The sequence below is a fragment of the Garra rufa genome, chromosome 12, assembly GCF_049309525.1.
Source record: "Garra rufa chromosome 12, GarRuf1.0, whole genome shotgun sequence".
Classification (NCBI taxonomy): Eukaryota; Metazoa; Chordata; class Actinopteri; order Cypriniformes; family Cyprinidae; genus Garra; species Garra rufa.
In genome coordinates this window covers 38,567,105-38,586,008 of record NC_133372.1, presented here as the reverse complement: position 1 = coordinate 38,586,008, position 18,904 = coordinate 38,567,105, and the positions used below count along the sequence as shown (strand labels likewise).

The window sequence follows — 18,904 nt, the reverse complement described above, 5'->3', positions numbered from 1 at the left end:
TTCATTGTTATACTCTAGGGGCGCACATCTTCTGTACAGAATTTCTAAAGTGAAGAAGAAACTGAAAAAACAAATGCTTCCACATGTAATCTAACACAATCCTCAGACATGAAACAGCAGCAAATCCATAGATATGTAAAACTGTGTAACGTTATGGAATAAAATGTTGACCATGAAGAGGTAATAATGACTGTCAAGCTTTGAGGTGTTGATTAAATCCATCTACGTTTTGATTTTCATAATAGTCTTTTTGGAAACTTACCCACAATGAATGCATGAACCTTAGGCCTCTTTTCTAGAAATGCATGAGGAATACAGACTGCTTTTCTAAAGAAAGAAAATTGTCAGTTAACCAAAGTCACCAGAGACAGGAAATGCTAGTTATGCCTTTTTTTATCTGTAAGAACACTAGTGGTAAGCCTTGCTAATACAAGGTTCAGTGTTGTGGCCGTAGCTCATTGCTCTGCTCTGTATTTTCCACAGACAATGACTTTAGTTCTGCTTCCTTTACTGTACAAGTATGGGTGTGCTTCTCTTGAAAATCACAATTTTCCATTTCAAACGTTACTTTCATTTAAAGAAATTGTACTGTTTTGAAACCTAATGTGGCAGAAGTAAAGCAACTTCAGAAGAAGGAACTTGCTACAAGGAGACACTTCCTCTTTTGAAAAGAGCTTATAGTGAGACTTTGTCAGCTGAATCTACCCTTACGAACAATAAAGTTATGCAAGTGTGCTATTAGTATACTTCTTTTAAACGTTAAAATAGGTACTAAAATAGTACTTTTCAGAAATGTGCTATATATATGTCTCAGAAATATACTTAAAATGACTTATACCTGTCTTTACACTTTACTTGTGCTCTGAGAATCTGTGTTTTCATTGTTATACTCTAGGGGCGCACATCTTCTGTACAGAATTTCTAAAACACAAGTGAAGAAGAAACCGAAACAACAAATGCTTCCACATGTAATCTGACACAATCCTCAGACATGAAACAGCAGCAAATCCATAGATATGTAAAACTGTGTAACGTTATGGAATAAAATGTCGACCATGAAGAGGTAATAATGACTGTCAAGCTTTGAGGTGTTGATTAAATCCATCTACGTTTTGATTTTCATAATAGTCTTTTTGGAAACTTACCCACAATGAATGCATGAAGCTAGAACAAAATGGTTTTGTTTACAAGCAGATACCCTGTTCTTTCTTTTGATGCTTTGTATGTTCAGATATTCATATAACAAAATATATACAAATTAATAACTAAATAGGGACATTAAGTAGTGTACTTAAAGTGTGATGTACAGTTCACTTAAGGGGAGACACTGGAGGCAGAAAGTTTTTTCATGCACCTATCAAGTTTGAGATTTTGGGCTTTTTGGTTTATCATAGAGTGTTTTTTCAGACTAGTGGGAAGAAAATATCCAAAAAACACTATTAAGTGTTTCTTCTATAGCACTATCTATTTGCGTCAATAGATTTCAATTGCAATGCATATTTTAAAGGCTGTTTTCTCAAAATGAGTTTTTTCTTCTACATTGAGCCATAAATCTCCACTTCAGAAACACTTAGACACATCAAACTTTAAATTTTTTATTCCTGTCTATATCCTGAAGGTTTTTACAGAGGCATTTGTTCATATGTGACCCTGGACCACAAAACCAGTCATAAGGTAAAATTTTACAAAACTGAGATGTATACAACATATGAAAGCTCAATAAATAAGCTTTCTATTGATGTATGGTTTGTTAGGATAGGACCATATTTGGCCGAGATACATCTATTTGAAAATCTGGAATCTGAGGGTGCAAAAAAATCAAAATACTGAGAAAATCACCTTTAAAGTTGTCCAAATTAAGTTCTTAACAATGCATATTACTAATCAAAAATTACATTTTGATATATTTATAGTAAGAATTTTACAAAAAATCTTAATGGAACATGATCTTTACTTAATTTCCTAATGATTTTTGGCATAAAAGAAAAATCTATAATTTTGACCCATACAATGTATTTTTGGCTATTGCTACAAATATACCCCAGCGACTTAAGACTGGTTTTGTGGTCCAGGGTCACATATATAATTTGCTTGATTATATATCCCCCAAAAATGGTAAAAAAGAGTGTTTCCTGTCTAAGTTTATTTCTGAATTATGGAATGACAAAATGAGATCCAGTTTTTAGATTTTTGTACTAGAAATGTATGCAAATTAGCACATATTTCAATAAATCATTTGCATAGTTAAACCTAGCATTTTAGAAAACTTGTAATACAAAAGAAATTGAATTATCAATGTAATCAGTCAACTGGGTAAGTAAGGTGATAACTACTAGTAGTTTCTCACCTTAAAGAAAACTTAAGAGTATACTTGCAGTATAAAACTACTAAACTAGTAGTTTACTGAGACTATACTTCAAAGTGTACTAAAAATGTGGAAAACATTCTTTTAATTAGTAAACTATCAGTATGCGTCAAAGTTCACTTTTAGTATACTTGCAGTAAAAACTAAAAACATAAATGTAAACTAGTTGTGTATTCAAAGTTTACTACTGTTATATTTAAAGCATAGTTGAAAGTATACGTTCATATACTAGAAAGTGGGCCAATTTAGTCCCAAGGAGTAGAACACTTATAAGTATACTACTAGTACACTGATATTTACGTAAAAATAAACTTGCAGTATACTTCTTTTTGGTAAGAGTAATCGTGAAAACACAGCATAAAATGAATGTTTATACATTACAGTTAATGTATTATGATACTTATTGTGGCTATATTGTTAAATTTAGATGATGTGTCAGTTTATTTGATACAAGCACTGTTGTAAACCTAAGACTGGCCCGCTTTTTTCCATTGTCAGATCTTAAATAATCAGTCTGGACTTTTGAACTGCTTAGCTATCCATTTGTAGAAGAAATATTGAATAACAATCACAAACTTTTGAAGAGAAACCCCATAACATTTCTAAATATCTCATCAGGTCTGCTGGGTCACGGCTGTGGCCTCTGAAGCATCTTACTGCTCTTAGCAGATTAGGAAGAGAATGGCTTTTTATAATCCAGATTTGGGCAATAATAGCTTTATGCCTTCATGCCGTCATACTAGAAATGACATTCAGCTGCATAATAGGTGTTTTCATATCATATCTGAAAGTTATTGTTTTAAGTGAACACAATTAGTTGAAACTGCAAAGAGGGTGATGAGCTGTTTTGTTGTTGTAATAAGTCATTTCAAATGAATATCTTTGCTTTGGATCTGTTATTCAATATAGGTCAAATGAAATTTTCTTTCACAAATAGGTATAGAACATGACAAATTACTGATAGAGCACAGAACCTGCCAGTACATAAATATTTTAAATTATTAAACTATATTTGTGTCCCTGTGACAACAGAATTGTTTAGCCATTTAATTTTGATGCATGGTTGCGGCAAACAGCGAAGGTCATTGTGTCGCTCACTGCATCATGCATTACCTAGTCTCTATGCGAAACCATTCACAAAAATCTTCTTTTTCTTGCAGCTGATAAGGCAAACTTTACATGTTTTTCCTTACTGTTACAGAACATATACTCATTATACTACAATTTATACTATACTTTGGAGAATTGCAGTGTAGCACTGATCATGAACTCTCTGACATCATTTGTTCTTTTACATTATAGTATAAAATCCATTAATCTCTCACTGTATGCTTTCATATATGGATCAGGTTTGAAAGGCCAGGATAGCTCTGCATGGTGGGTCAGATTACTGTGTCATTCTGGGATAGTGTTTTCCCTCTCCTCTGTGGTAAATGAAATCCTTGACATTTTAAATCTTGATAAGGTAGCCTCATTTAGACAGATTGAAGAACTCTTTCCAACTCAGTTTAATGGGATAAAATATATATATATATATATATATAAAAATGCTGTTCTTTTGTAAGTTTTTAGTCATCATTGATGAAATGTTTTTAAAAAATGTTTTAAACATGCATCACAATAAATGTTTCTTGAGCAGTGAATCAGTATATTAGAATGATTTCTGAAGGATTATGAGACTTTAAATAGTAATGACAGTAATGATGCTAAAAATTCACCATTGCATTACAGGAAAATAGTTAAGTTGTAATATATTTCACAATATTACTGATTAAGTGATTTGGTCTCTCTTTCAGGGTGATAAATGCTGGGAAGAGCATGCTGAATGAAGACCAGGCTTCCTGTGATCTGCTGTATATCAGGAAGTTGAGTAGTAAGCAGCAGCGCAGCTCCATGTTACTGGAGGACAGTGGGGTAAGTAAGGCTTTGACACAACATCATGAAAAGACCAATGTGGGATGCAGACTTTTGTTGGTATAAAAATATAAAAACGCCAAACTCCACTGAAATCAATAGTGAGGCAAGCCTGCACTGTGCTTCAATTCTGGGTGTCAATATTTATGAACCCAGTGAAACATCTATAAAAAGATCTCTTTTTAATGCAACTGTTATGGATCAGTTGAACTGGGCAAAACTGGTCTCAGGTAAGATTATGAAAGATTTGGCTTGCTGACGGACTGCTGAACTCGCTGATCCTAGAGATCTCATTGAGCTCAGGCATCTGTTGCTGAAATCTAATCTAAATTTCAAGAAAATCCAGATGAAATTGAAAGGCCTGCCATTTTGAAACTAGATTACGGAACAATAAAGTTCTTGAAATTGACCAAAATTCAATTCTGAAACGAACCCTTTGGTGATCATTAGGTAAGAAAATAGCTTTCAACAAGCATACTGACTACTTTTTGAAGTCAGAAATAGAGCAGAAGCCTACAAAAGCTGGAAATTGTTTATCTCATTCATGGAAGCCTGTTTCCACCACTGAATACATTTTAAAAAGAAGGTAAAAGTAACACACAAATGCAAGGAAAAAAGACAAAACTGCAAGATTGCTAGATGTAAACTTGCAATTGTTAGAAAAAACCCCAGATGTAAACCCACAAATGAGAGAAAAAAAGTCAGAATTGCGAGATGTAAACTCACCATTGCGAGAAAAGTCAAAATTGTGAGATAGAAACTCACGAATGTAAAAAAAAAAGTCTGAATTGAGAGACAGAAACTCGTAATTGTGATAAAAAGTCAGAATTGTAAGATGTAAACTCATAATTGCCAGAAAAAAGTCAGAATTGCGAGACAGAAACTCATAATTGCGAGAAAAAAAGTCAGAATTGTTAGATGTAAACTCATAATTGCAAGAAAAAAGTCAGAATTGCAAGACAGAAACTCGCAATTGCGAGAAAAAAATCCGAATTGAGAGACAGAAACTCGTAATTGCTAGATAAAACTAAGAATTGCGAGAAAAAATCGTAAGATGTAAACTCTTAATTGTGAGAAAAAAGTCAGAATTGCAAGAAAAAAGTCAGAATTGCAAGACAGAAATTCGCAATTGCGAGAAAAAAGTCTGAATTAAGAGACAGAAACTCGTAATAGCATTAAAAAAGTCTAAATCGTAAGATGTAAACTCGTAATTTGCGAGAAAAAAGTCTGAATTGTAAGAGGTAAACTCGCAATTGTAAGAAAAAAGTCTGAATTAAGAGACAGAAACTCGTAATAGTGAGAAAAAAGTCAGAAACGTGGGATATAAACTTGTAATTGCGAGAAAAAAGTCTGAATCGTAAGAGGTAAACTCGCAATTGTAAGAAAAAAGTCTGAATTAAGAGACAGAAACTCGTAATAGTGAGAAAAAAGTCAGAAACGTGGGATATAAACTTGTAATTGTGAGAAAAAAGTCTGAATTAATGCTGCCTTCATGTGCTATCGTAATTATGGTAAATACCAAAATCCGACATCGAAATTGCACATGAACACCCACTCACGTTGTAATTTCCACTGGAAAGCTCGAAAACTTTTATGATACCCGAGTTGCCGAGATGGGATAAACTTTGACCTTTCAACATGGCGGACAGTAACGAAACCATAATGAATGGTAAACATTGCATGATGTTAAAAGTAAAAAAACTTATATAGGCTATATAAAATATATATATACTATATAGGCTTATATAAAAACGTATATATAGGCTAGCTAAAATAACCATTAGTAAGTATTGTCTTTAAAACAACTCTACTATTCATGATCAATAAGATACAGCCTATAATTTACCGTTTGCGTTTTGATGCATCCTGTAGCAGATGCATTAGGGAGTTTATAACCGTTTTAAAACTTTTACCTAAGTAGCATGTGAGGACAAATTCCGAGTTCGCCATGTTTCTCTTCACTACGACAACAAAAGCACCTGAATACGACACACTGGTAATTTCCACTTCACAAGTGGAAAGCATCATCTTTCCCATATCACATGAAGGCAGCATTAGAGACAGAAATTCGCAAATTGCAAAACTCGTGATATGTAAACTCGTAATTGCGAGAAAAAGCGTCAAGAGTTGCAAGACCGAAACTTGCAATTGCGTGAAAAAAAGTCAGAATTGCAAGATGTAAATCCACAATTGCGATAAAAAGGTCAGAATTATATCTCACAATTCTGACTTTATTTTTTATCACATTTGTGAGTTTATATTACAGGCTTAAGCTTAACTGAAAGAAACTTGCACTGACTTATCTTAAACAATATCAGTGCCTTTGTTTTGTCTCAAGATGCACACCAGTAATGATTTTTACTAAGGCACGTTTATAACATTACTTAAATCTCCTAATTGAACTATGGTTTAATCCTGGCTTAGTCTAAGCCCTGTCTGTGAAACCAGCCCTATATGTCAAAATTCTGAGAAAAAAGTTACCTTGTTTTATTTTCATTCTATAGAAATGCACCAATCCACTATTAAACTAGTGGATCAGAGTTTGTGTTTTGTGCCTTAACAGATTACAAAATGTATAGTTCTGGTTCTAGATGCTGATTGGTCAGTACACTGATTATAGCTATCATGCGAAACTCAATTATTAAAAACTAAATCAAAATATAGAACATCATCTTGTACTTCACTGCATAATTGCAGATCTAAAATAAAATGATATAAATAAAACTAGTTTCCAATACAAGCTGACATTCAAAAGGCCTTTATGTCCTGGTAAGCATGTTGAAGTGAAACTTCTTTATTTCCGTGTGAGAGTTTTGATCATGTGATGTGGTCAAGGCCAGTGGTTCTCAATCCTGGTCCTGGGGGACCCCTGCTCTGCACATTTTGCATGTCTCCCTTATTTAACACACCTGATTGAGATCAGCTCATTAGGAGAGAGATCCATGAACTGAACTAACAAGCTGAAGATCCCAATCAGGTGTGTTAAATAAGAGAGACATGCAAAATGTGCAGAGCATGACCAGGATTGAGAACCACTGGTCTAGGCAGTTTTTTCACCTATGCTGGACTAATGACCTTCAAAGTGTGTTTGTGTTTGTATGCGGCCATAAGTCTGATCTCTCTGATCCTTATCCGTAGTCTGACCCTTGCATCCACTCCATCTTACCCCAAAATGACATGTAATCCAGTGCAAAAGTGGAAAACGGCTTCTTAGATAATATTGCACTGACAATTGAATAAAGAGGATTGTGGCATATGTTCAAAGGCTTTGATACTTTGCAGTCTGAAGTATATCTTTCTATATCCTTCTGTTACATTCCTCTCACTAATGTGTAAGCATCTCATATGTTTCTTCTAAAATTACATAGGAGAAATAAAACTCCAACTGGTATTTGTACACATTATTGAGATTAAATATAGAGCAAATTCAGACAGTTATTGTCCTAGCAATCATACAGCAACATGCTAGAAAAAAACATTCTGCCAACCTTCCACAACACCCTAGCAACCATGTACTATCACACTAAAAACACTCAGAACTGAATAGAAATGCCTTGAGTTTGTGTGTGTGTTTTAGCATGATGCTATATGGTTGTTAGGGTGTTGTGGATGGTTGCCAGGGTGTTTCTAGAATGTTGTAGATAGTTGCCCGGGAGTTGCTAGAGTGTTGTGGATGGTTGACAGGGTCTTGCCAGAGTGTTGTGAATAGTTGCCAGGGTGTTGCTAAAGTGTTGTGGATGGTTGCCAGGGTGTTGATAAGAGTGCTGTGGATGGTTGCCAAGGTGTTGCTAAAGCGCTGTGGATAGTTGCCAGGGTGTTACTAGAGTGTTGTGGATGGTTGCCAGGGTTGCTAGAGTGTTTCGAATGGGTGCCAGGAAAGTGCATTTAGCTATTTGGTTGCTAGGGTGTTGTGTATGGTTGCTAAGATGTTCTGAGTTTTTTTTAGCATGATCCTATATGGTTGTTAAAGTGGTGCGGATGGTTGTTTGGGTATTTCTATGCCGTTGCTTAGATGTTCAAAGTATTTTTTTAGTAAGTTGTTATGGTTTCTAGGATGTTGTAGATATGGTTGCTACCGTGTTGTGGATGGTTGCCATGGCATTGCTATATGGTTGCTAGAGTGTTGTAGAGATGGTTGTCAGGATTTTGCTATATAGCTGTTTGGGTTTTGTGGATGTTACCAGGGTGTTTCTATGTAGTTGCAAAGATGTTCTGAGTGTTTTTTTAAAGTAAGTTGCTATATGGTTTCTAGGATGTTGTAAATGGTTGATAGGGTGTTGCTATATGGTTGACAGGCTGTTACTATATGGTTATTAGGGTGTTGTGCATGGCTACCAGCATGTATTTATGCAGGTTCTATGATGTTAGAAAGATGCGATGTGATTGCTAGTGTGTTTTAGCATGATCCTAGATGTTCTTAAAGTGTTGAGGATGGTTGTTAAGGCATTTCTATGCAGTTCCTAATGTGTTTTGAGAGTTTAACTGCTAGGGTGCGGTGGATGGTTGCCGGGTTGTAACTATGCCAGTGCTGTGACGTTCAGAGGGTGTTTAGTAAGTCACTATGTGGTTACTGAGGCATTTTTGTGCAGTTGCTAATACGTCTTTTTAGCATTATTCTGTATGGTTGCTAGGGTGTTTGTTAACATGGTTGCAGGACATAATTTGCTTCCATTTGCTCTCTATTAAACCTCATTGATTTTGTACGAGCAACAGTAGTTCCTTGATGAGATCTCATTTGTTGGTAGTTTCCAACAGTCATAAATGAACTGGTAATCTCCAGCAGTGTTTACTCACGAGAGGTTGTTAACCAGGACACTGACCTCTCGCTTCGCTTCACTTCCCTTCGCTTCTGCATGCATCACATGACATCGCCCTCCCCCACTTAATACCCCTCTCAACTCCTCTAAATCAATTACATCATCCTATCATCTGCTGTGCTGCCTGTCTGCAAGAGTCTATATGCAGACAAACAGGCAGATAAAAGGAAAGCAAGGCCACATATTCACTTGACTTGGACCTCTGTTGTTTAGAATAAAAAAATCCAGCCACAAACGTTTGCTGATGCCACAGGCCTTCCCAGCTGGCTGCTGATCTCACATGATTGAGCGAATGTAAGCTCTCAGAGTTAATCTTGTCAACAGGTAATGACAGGAAATTGAGATTGGACAGTATTTCTAGAAAAGCAATGGAAAATGTCCAGATGCCCCCCTGTGGTTTTGAAAAGGCTTTGCATGTTATACTATATACTGATTTGCCTATTGAGTCATTTTTTTGTTTAACATTTCTCCTACTAATCCCTTAGTTACTACTTATTACCATGGTAAATTATAAAATGGGAAGTTTGTCTTTTTTTATTTACTTGTTTTTTTTTTTTCCAGCTATTGGACTGCTACTGTATAAGTATGCTACTGCTAATCTGAGCTCCTGAAGAGTGCAAACATTGTGGTTTTGTGGCAAAACATTGCTTGGTTTGTTTAAAGTGAGAGGTCAAGGTTCAGTACAACATTATGAAACATCGTAAAAAGCATCAAAATTAAAAGCATTTCCTTCCATAAGCATTTCCTTTCCATTAATATATATATATATAAGATTCTGCAAGATGTGTGTAAACTTTTGACCTCAACTCTGACGTCAACAGAAAGGATGACTGTTCAGAATATTACTATTTTTGCAGTTCTAATGCCACTAATGGGGCATAAATGACACACCTTCTTCATTCTCCTCACTTCAGGACACCACAGGCATTCCCATGCACTTTTGGGGAGTGTTTGATGGACACGCCGGCTCTGGTGCTGCTCTCATGGCATCCAAAGTTCTCCAGCGTATCATCCGCGAACGGCTTTGTGATGTCGCCCATCTTCTTGAAAATCAAAACAGCCCTCCGCCTATCTGCCTGGCCAAGAACGGGAGCCCCTTCCAGGCTGAGGCGAAGAAAGGGGCCTGTCTAGATGGAGAGGAGCAAGATGGGCTCCTGGATGAGCCACGGTTCCACATGGAGAAAGACATCAGTGTGGAGAGCCTGGTGATGGGGATCATAGAGACCGCTTTCAGACAGATGGTGAGACCTGTAAAAGATAAGATACGCCTGTGAACATTTTTATGGAGGACTGGGTGTGCCAATTAAAAATAAATTAAAGAAATTATCAATTTCAAGGCACAGAAAGGTAGCAATGGCATTGTTAAAATAGTAAATGTGACATTGTTTTGTGCACAGATTTTTTAACATGAAGACTGGGCATTTTACATAGAATTTATATTTTTAATTTGCTGACTGTTGTGCAAATAGAAAAGAAATCCGTGAGTCTGTGTGTCCCACTTTATAGGATGACCAGATTGAGAAGGAAAAAGAATCTTACAGCATCTCTGGTGGCTGTTGTGCCTTGATTGCAATTCACTTGTTGGGGAAACTCTATGTAGCAAACGCTGGAGACAGCAGGTAAGAGGCCTTAAAGGGTTACAGTGAATGTTCATATTATATATTAGCAATCTAAGAGGTCTTTAGATACTTTAGATAAAAGAAAGAAAAGTACATCTAGATTTTGCGAAGATGCAATTTTTAAATTGAACTTGCATATCATAAGTTTAATGAGTGTGATGTATTTTTGTTATAGAAGGACATTGTGTTATATTTGCCTCAGTAAAAACTGAAATGCCTGTCTAATGGAATATGAAAGAAATTGTTGTTCCTTGAAATGAAAAGATGACAAATATGTCTCTAAGGAGACAATGCTTCTTTTGCTTTACTGTTATTGCAACAGCACGTTCCAAGTTATTTTTGCAAAGATTTTGGCCAAATGACTCAATTACTGTGACAGTTACCCATGATGATAATCTTGGGGATTTTAGCAATAAATGAGAAATTAATTGCACTAGGTACTGTAAGGAACTGTAAATAGCAAGTGATATATACACTGCTGTTTAAAAGTTTGGGATCAATAAGATTTTTAATGTTTTTAAAGAAGTCTTTTCTGCTCATCAAGGCTGTTTTTATTTGATTGAAAATACAGAAAAAAACTAATATTGTGAAATATTGTCGCAATTTAAAATAGTAGTTTTCTATTTTAATATACTTTAAAATAGATTTTATTCCTGTGATGCAAAGCTGAATTTTCAGCATCATTACTCCAGTCTTTAGTGTCAAATGATCGTTCAGAAATCATTCTAATATGCTGATTTATTATCAATGTTGAAAATATTTTTTTTTTCCGGACCTGTGATATTTTTTCAGGATTTTTGATGAATAAAAAAACGTTAAAAAGAACAGCATTTATTTAAAATAGAAATCTTACATGTATGTAACAATATACACTACCATTCAAAGTTTGGGGTCCGTACATTTTTTTCTTTCTTTGTTAGTTTGAAGGAAATTAATACTTTTACTTAGCAAGGATGTGTTAAATGGATAAAAAGTGATAGTAAAGACTTGAATTGTTAGAAAATATTTCTATTTTGAATAAATGCTGTTCTTTTTTTTACTTTTTATTCATCTGAAGAATTCTGAAAAAAGGATCACTCGTTCCAAAAAAGTATTAAGCAGCACAGCTTGTTACCAACATTGAAAATAAATCAGCATATTAGAATGATTTCTGAAGGATCATGTGACACTGAGGACTGTATATTGGGGATTTTAGCAATAAATGAGAAAATAATTGCAGTAGGTTCTGTAAGGAACTGTAAATAGCAAGTAATATAAACACTGCTGTTCAAAAGTTTTGGATCAGAACGTTTTGTTTTATGTTTTTAAAGAAGTCTTTTCTGCTCATCAAGGCTGTTTTTATTTGATTGAAAATACAGAAAAAACTAATATTGGGAAATATTATTGCAATTTAAAATAGTAGTTTTCTATTTTAATATACTTTAAAATAGATTTTATTCCTGTGATGCAAAGCTGAATTTTCAGCATCATAACTCCAGTCTTTAGTGTCAAATGATCCTTCAGAAACCATTCTAATATGCTGATTTATTATCAATGTTGAAAACATTTTTTTTTTGGACCCGTGGTATTTTTTCAGGATTTTTTGATGAATAAAACATTAAAAAGAACAGCATTTATTTTAAATAGAAATATTTTGTAACAATATACAGTTCAAAGTTTGGAGTCCGTACATTCTATTTTGAAGAAATAATACTTTTATTTAGCAAGGATGTGTTAAATAGATAAAAAGTGATAGTAAAGACTTAAATTGTTAGAAAAGATTTCTATTTTGAATAAATGCTGTTCTTTTTTTACTTTTTATTCATCAAACAAAAAAGAATCAAAGGTTCCAAAAAATATTAAGCAGCATAACTGTCACACCCCCGGACTTTCTAGTTGGTTTCTTCCATCATTTCCCCCCGCAGATCTGTGTGTTTTGGTTCTCCCTCATTGTCTACACCTGAATGTGTTAATCAGTCTGTCTATTTAATGTGTGTTTTCCCCTGCATCCTTGTCGGTCTTTAATGTTACCATCCTGTGTTTCCTTTGGATTTATTAAATACATGTTAGTTTATTTTGTGTCGTTGTTCGTGTACTTTGTCTGAATCCTGACAGTAACGGTTTCCAACATTGATAATAAATCAGCATCTTAGAATGATTTCTGAAAGATCGTGTGACACTGAAGAGTGAAGACTGGAGTAATAATTCTGAAAATTCAGCTTTGCATCACAGAAATAAATTATATTTCAAAGTATATTAAAATAGAAAACTGTTCTTTTAAATTGCAATAATATTTCATAATATTACTAAGCATAAAAACTTTAAAAATCTTACTATTCCCAAATGTTTTGAATGGCAAGTGCATATTAAGGATTTTAGCAATAAATAAGAAAAATAATTGCAGTAGCTTCTGTATATAACTGTAAATAGTATATAACTTGCTATTTATAGTATCATCCAGCCTTGAATAAATTGCTTAGTAAAATGTACAATGTTATTTTCCCACAGAGCTATAATTGTCCGAAACAATGAGGCCATCCCAATGTCCACTGAATTCACACCAGAAAGTGAAAGACAGCGGCTACAGTACCTGGTGAGTCATCTGGTCTTTCTGTCCTAATATAATTCTCTTTCCATTCTAAATCCGGTCCATTCATTTATCGCATCTGCTCTATTTCTGTTATAGATCTTCAATTCTGTAACACCTCCATTGCATTTGTGCTGTTTTTGTCTAGGGCTTTCTCAAACCAGAGCTGCTTGGGAATGAGTTTACACATATTGAATTCCCCAGACGTATCCAACACAATGAACTCGGCAAGAAGATGCTCTTTAGAGACCACACAATGACTGGATGGTAATTGAAAATGGGATGAATTAAAGCAGGCTTCATTTTATAACATTAATTATGTAAAAACCTCTTAACCATTACCTGTTATTATTTCAGGGCATATAAGACAATTGTAGAAGATGATCTCAAGTTCCCACTGATTTATGGGGAGGGGAAAAAGGTAAGCGTATAATTCTGCTTCGTTTTAACTTCAAAAGGTCCAGGTGCTGTAAATGGATTTTATTTAAAGCTGCCTAATGGTAACATTTGTTACAGACCTAACATATTATCTAATGAAGGTGTCGGAAGCTTTTTTCTTTGCAGGTTTCACAGCTATTTATTACAAAGCAGGAGTAGTGAGGTGTTGCAAATGGGAATTGCTAAAATGTTCTGCCAGCTGTAGGCCAGAATAATGTCTCGTTTGATAAAGTTTGCATGAATATAAAGGACCTTTTTGCTGTAAGGGCACATAAATCTCCAGCTGTGAGTTTGTGTGTGTGTGTTTGTGTGCTCCTAGGCTCGAGTCATGGCTACTATTGGAGTAACACGTGGTTTAGGGGATCACGACTTGAAAGTGTACAACTCCAACATTCATATCAAGCCTTTCCTATCTTGCTGCCCAGAAGTGAGTATATTATTGGATATTTTTATGAAAGGTCATATATTTACTCAAATAATCATTTAGCTATTAGTTATTGAGTCACTTCTTGCTTTAAATGGACAATTCTATTTTTTTGTTTTCATTTTAAACCTGTTTTCATGTAATTAAAAATATATGGCATAAGAACAGCATCAAAATGATATAATATCATGTTTATATCTAGGTCAAGGTGTACAACATCTCTGAGCACAAACATGGGACTGATGATGTCCTGGTCATGGGTAGTGACGGACTATGGGACGTTACGACTGATAGAGATGTTGCTGAGGCGGTATCGACGTTCCTGTCTGGTCGTGAGCCCAATGATCCCATGAGGTAAGCGCTTGATCTTTTTATCATAACTGACCTGATCACATAATAGATGGCACACATTTTCCCCATGCATTCACAAAATATTCGAAATGCAAATAATAAAACTACACTCGGCTTATCTGTGTATCTTTAATTTGATTCAAAATATGGTAAAAAAAAAGTAATATTGTGAAATATTATTGCAGTTTAAAATTATATTTAATATTTTATTTGAAGATTTTAATATTTAGCAATTTACAATATAATTAAATGTAATTTATATAACATGTTAATGTTTTTTAATTGCATTTATTTGATCCAAAGCACAGCAAAAACAGTACAATTTTGAAATATTTTTACTATTTAAAGTTTTCTGTTTAAATATATTTTAAAATGTAATTTATTTCTGTGATTTTAAAGCTACATTTTAGCATCATTACTCCAGTCACATGATCTGTCAGAAATCATTTTAATATTGTGATTTGCTGCTCAAAACATATTTACTATTATTAGTAGTAATATGTTGAAAACAGCTGAGTAGAAATTTTTTCAGGTTTCTTTGAGTAGGAAGTTCAGAAGAACAGCATTTATCTTTATGTCTTTATCATCACTTTTGATCAATTTAAAGCATTCTTGTAAAAAAAAAATTATATATATATATATATATATATATATATATATATATATATATATATATTATACAATATACCATTCAAAAGCTTGGAGTGCTTTTGAATGGTATATTGTATAATGTTACAAAAGCATTTTATTTCAGATAAATGCTGATCTTTGGATATTTCTATTAATCAAAGAATTCTGAAAAAAGTACTTAACTGTTGATAATTTATAATTGATAATAAAACTAATAATAAATGTTTCTTGAACAGCAAATCCGCATATTAGAATGATTTCTAAAGAATCATTGAAGACTGGAGTAATGATGCTGAAAATGTAGCTTTGATCACAGGAATAAATTACTTTTTTAAATATATTCAAATAGAAAGCAGTTATTTTAAATGGTAAAAATATTTTTTTGCAGTATTTTGATCAATTTTTTTGGATCTAAAAAATACAGCCTTGGTGAGCACAAGAGAATTCTTTAAAAACATTAAAAATCTTACTGTTCAAAAACTTTTGACTGGTAGTGTATATATACTGTATGTATATATATATATATATATATATAGAGAGAGAGAGAGAGAGAGAGAGAGAGAGAGAGAGAGAGAGAGAGAGAGAGAGAGAAAGAGAGAGATAGTTTTATTTATTTATTTGAAATAGGAATTTTATAACGTTGTAAATGTCTTTACTGTCACTTTCAATCAATTTAATGCATCCTTGCTGAATAAAAGTATTAATTTCTTTGGAAAAAAGCTTACTTTTACAAGTTAGGTATAAGTTGCAAGTTGCATAATTAGGATAGTTAAATTGATTATTGGTCAAATCTTTTGATTTTGAATTTTTTTTAATGGTATAGTGTATAATGTTCCAAAAGCTTTTTATTTTAGATAAATGCTTACTTTAGATAAATATTTAGATCTTTGGATCTTTCTATTAATCAAAGAATCCTGAAAAAAAGTACTCAACTGTTTTAAATATTAATAATAAATGTTTCTTAAACAGCAAATCCGCATATTAGAATGATTTCTGAAAGATCATGTGACAGTTATGATGCTGAAAATGTAGCTTCGATCACCTGAATAAAAATTACATTTTAAAATGTATTAAAATAGAAAGCAGTTATTTTAAATAGTAAAAATATTTTAAAATATTACTGTTTTTGCAGTATTTTGGATCAAATAAATACAGGTTTGGTGAGCTGAAGATAATTCTTTAAAAACATTAAAAATCTTACTGTTCAAAAACTTTTGACTGGTAGTATATATATATATATAGAGAGAGAGAGTTTTATTTATTTAAAATAGGAATCTTGTAACATTGTCAATGTCTTTACTGTCACTTTTAATCAATTTAATGCAAAAGTAAAATAAAAGTATTCATTTCTTCGAAAAAAATCTTACTTTTACAAGTTAGGTATAAGTTGCAAGTTGCATAATTAGGATAGTTAAATTGATTGGATGTGAAATTGATTTGGGTGTGTTGTTCTGCTTACACCAGTAGATGTCAGTGTACAGTTTATCATCACCAAGGTCCTCTGCTGTCATTTTTTATTTACTTTCATGCTTAAATGCTGATACCATGTTTGTCATGTTTTTAAAGGTACACTTTAGCAGCACAAGACCTCCTGATGCGCTCTCGCGGAGTCCTGAAGGAGCGAGGCTGGCGTCTGCCCAATGAGAGACTTGGCTCCGGTGATGACATCACCGTGTTTGTCATTCCATTGGCCGGTCCAGAGTTAGAAACATGACCAGGTTGGTCCACCTTCACTGGACAAGCACACCAGGACACGTCCCTGGCTCCATCCCAGAGAAAGGGCTAGGAAAACCAAGAAATCCATTTTCAATTCCATCAGATCGGCTCAGATATGAGAGACGCTAAATGCAACTTCCCCTTGCCCCCCACTTCTCCTCCGAGTCGTACCATGAATATCGTCAAGCCCATGTCAGGTGTGAGGTGACTTCATCATCAAGTGCCATTCCTCTCGCTCTCCATTTCCTTTCTGATTTGTCGAACGCACCTCTGCAAGTCAGTACGGTACGGTAGGGCTTGTAACGATTGAGTATTCTTTAACATCAGTGGGCCGAATCGGAATCTCAGTGTGGCGAAAGGAATAAGCCAATACTGCTAAAAAAAATCAAAGCCCTGATGGCAAGGGAAATAAAAACCGAAGCACTTTATATGTAGCAGAATCCATTTGAGCTGTAATTTAAACTGCTGATTATATTTCCTAACTATTCTCTGACTGTCTCCAAAGAATGTTTCTGTTGACCGAGTTTAAGGTTTTCTATAGCAAAATGCAATCAACAACAAAAACCGATGGGCATTTCCTGAGAATGCAGTGCTTTTTGATCATTTCAGATGTTTCTGGTTCAAACAGGCATCCTTTTACATGGAAGCAATGCAAATGTCTATATTCTGGAAGTAGTATTAAATACAGTTCAGTAGAACCAGGCTTATTCTCCCTAGACCACTAAAAAGCCATGTACAAATAACCCAGACCCAAAGCATCTAGTACAGTGTAAGTCATTGACATCCACCAGGCTTTCCATTCACAACCCAACTGATTGCTTGAGCTGCTGTAGATTTGAACATCGTAGCTGAATGACCTGTTTGTTTTGCTGTAGATAAAACCTAATTTGGTCTGAAACCGTGTCAGTAAAGAATCTCAAATCCAACCACCATCTAGATCCAAACCTGAAACTGAGAAACCTGGAATTAGTTTCATCAGTCATCGGTTGTTTTGTACACCTTGAATGTACTTTATTTCCTTTACTTGATGTCAGTGTTGTGTCTGTGAAGTATATAGTAAATATATATTGATTTCTGCCTTTGGAATGATGATTCATTGTCAAAGGATTACTCTTTGCAAATTATGTGACTACTTCTAAATAAATCTATCCTTTTTATAAAGGCTACGTTGTTATTTTTGTGCTAGGTTAATTTGCTCTGTGCAAACGTGCATGAGAAATGTGTGTAATTGCACACTAGCTTGTTGTTAGAAGCAGTTTCAGCAATTAATAGATAGTCATAAGGACTATTATAAGGATTATGATCTACAGTTGAAGTCAAAGGTTAATATACACCTTGCACAATCTGCAAAATGTTAATTATTTTACCAAAATAAGAGGGATCATACATAATTGCATGTTATTTTTTATTTAGTATTGACCTGAATAAGATATTTCACATAAAGGCGTTTACATGTGTTACATATCTGTAACACAAACTATTACAGAAGGTTCAAAAGCTTATTTTGTTGTTTGGAAAACATGTAAGTATCTTCTGTAGCCTCTGAAGGGAAGTATTAAATGAAAAAATAAATATGATATTTAGGCAAAATAAGAAAAATTGTGCTCATCTTCATTCTGTTCAAAAGTTTTCACCCCCTGGCTCTTAATGCATTGTTGTTTTTTTCTGGAGCATCAGTAAGTGTTTGAACCTTCTGTAATAGTTGCATATGAGTCCCCTCAGTTGTCCTCAGTGTGAAAAACTGGATTTCAAAATCATACAGTCATTGTTGGAAAGGGTTCAAATCCACAAGTATGCTGAAAAACCAAAGAATTTGTGGGGCCTGAAGGATTTTTCAGAAGAACAGCAGGCAGTATATGTGACCCTGGACCACAAAACCAGTCTTAAGTCGCTGGGGTATATTTGTAGCACTAGCCAAAAATACATTGTATGGGTCAAAATTATTGATTTTTCTTTTATGTCAAAAATCATTAGGAAATGAAGTAAAGATCATGTTCCATGAAGATTTTTTGTAAAATTCCTACTGTAAACCTATCAAAATGTAATTTTTGATTAGTAATATGC

At 34.1% G+C, this 18,904-nt stretch overlaps 1 protein-coding gene across 1 annotated transcript in view; it reads left to right on the top strand.

Annotated features, from left to right (window-relative positions):
• Nucleotides 1-17,989, top strand: part of ppm1j (protein phosphatase, Mg2+/Mn2+ dependent, 1J) — a 35,890-nt gene extending 17,901 nt beyond the window's left edge. Inside the window, exons 2-10 of the mRNA XM_073851566.1 lie at nucleotides 4,162-4,279; nucleotides 10,011-10,337; nucleotides 10,603-10,715; nucleotides 13,203-13,287; nucleotides 13,430-13,548; nucleotides 13,639-13,702; nucleotides 14,039-14,146; nucleotides 14,346-14,497; nucleotides 16,691-17,989. Coding sequence (XP_073707667.1) covers nucleotides 4,162-4,279; nucleotides 10,011-10,337; nucleotides 10,603-10,715; nucleotides 13,203-13,287; nucleotides 13,430-13,548; nucleotides 13,639-13,702; nucleotides 14,039-14,146; nucleotides 14,346-14,497; nucleotides 16,691-16,838 — 1,234 coding nt within the window. The 3' untranslated portion in view covers nucleotides 16,839-17,989. The remainder of the gene's footprint in view (nucleotides 1-4,161; nucleotides 4,280-10,010; nucleotides 10,338-10,602; nucleotides 10,716-13,202; nucleotides 13,288-13,429; nucleotides 13,549-13,638; nucleotides 13,703-14,038; nucleotides 14,147-14,345; nucleotides 14,498-16,690) is intronic.
• The last annotated feature ends 915 nt before the right edge of the window (nucleotides 17,990-18,904 follow it).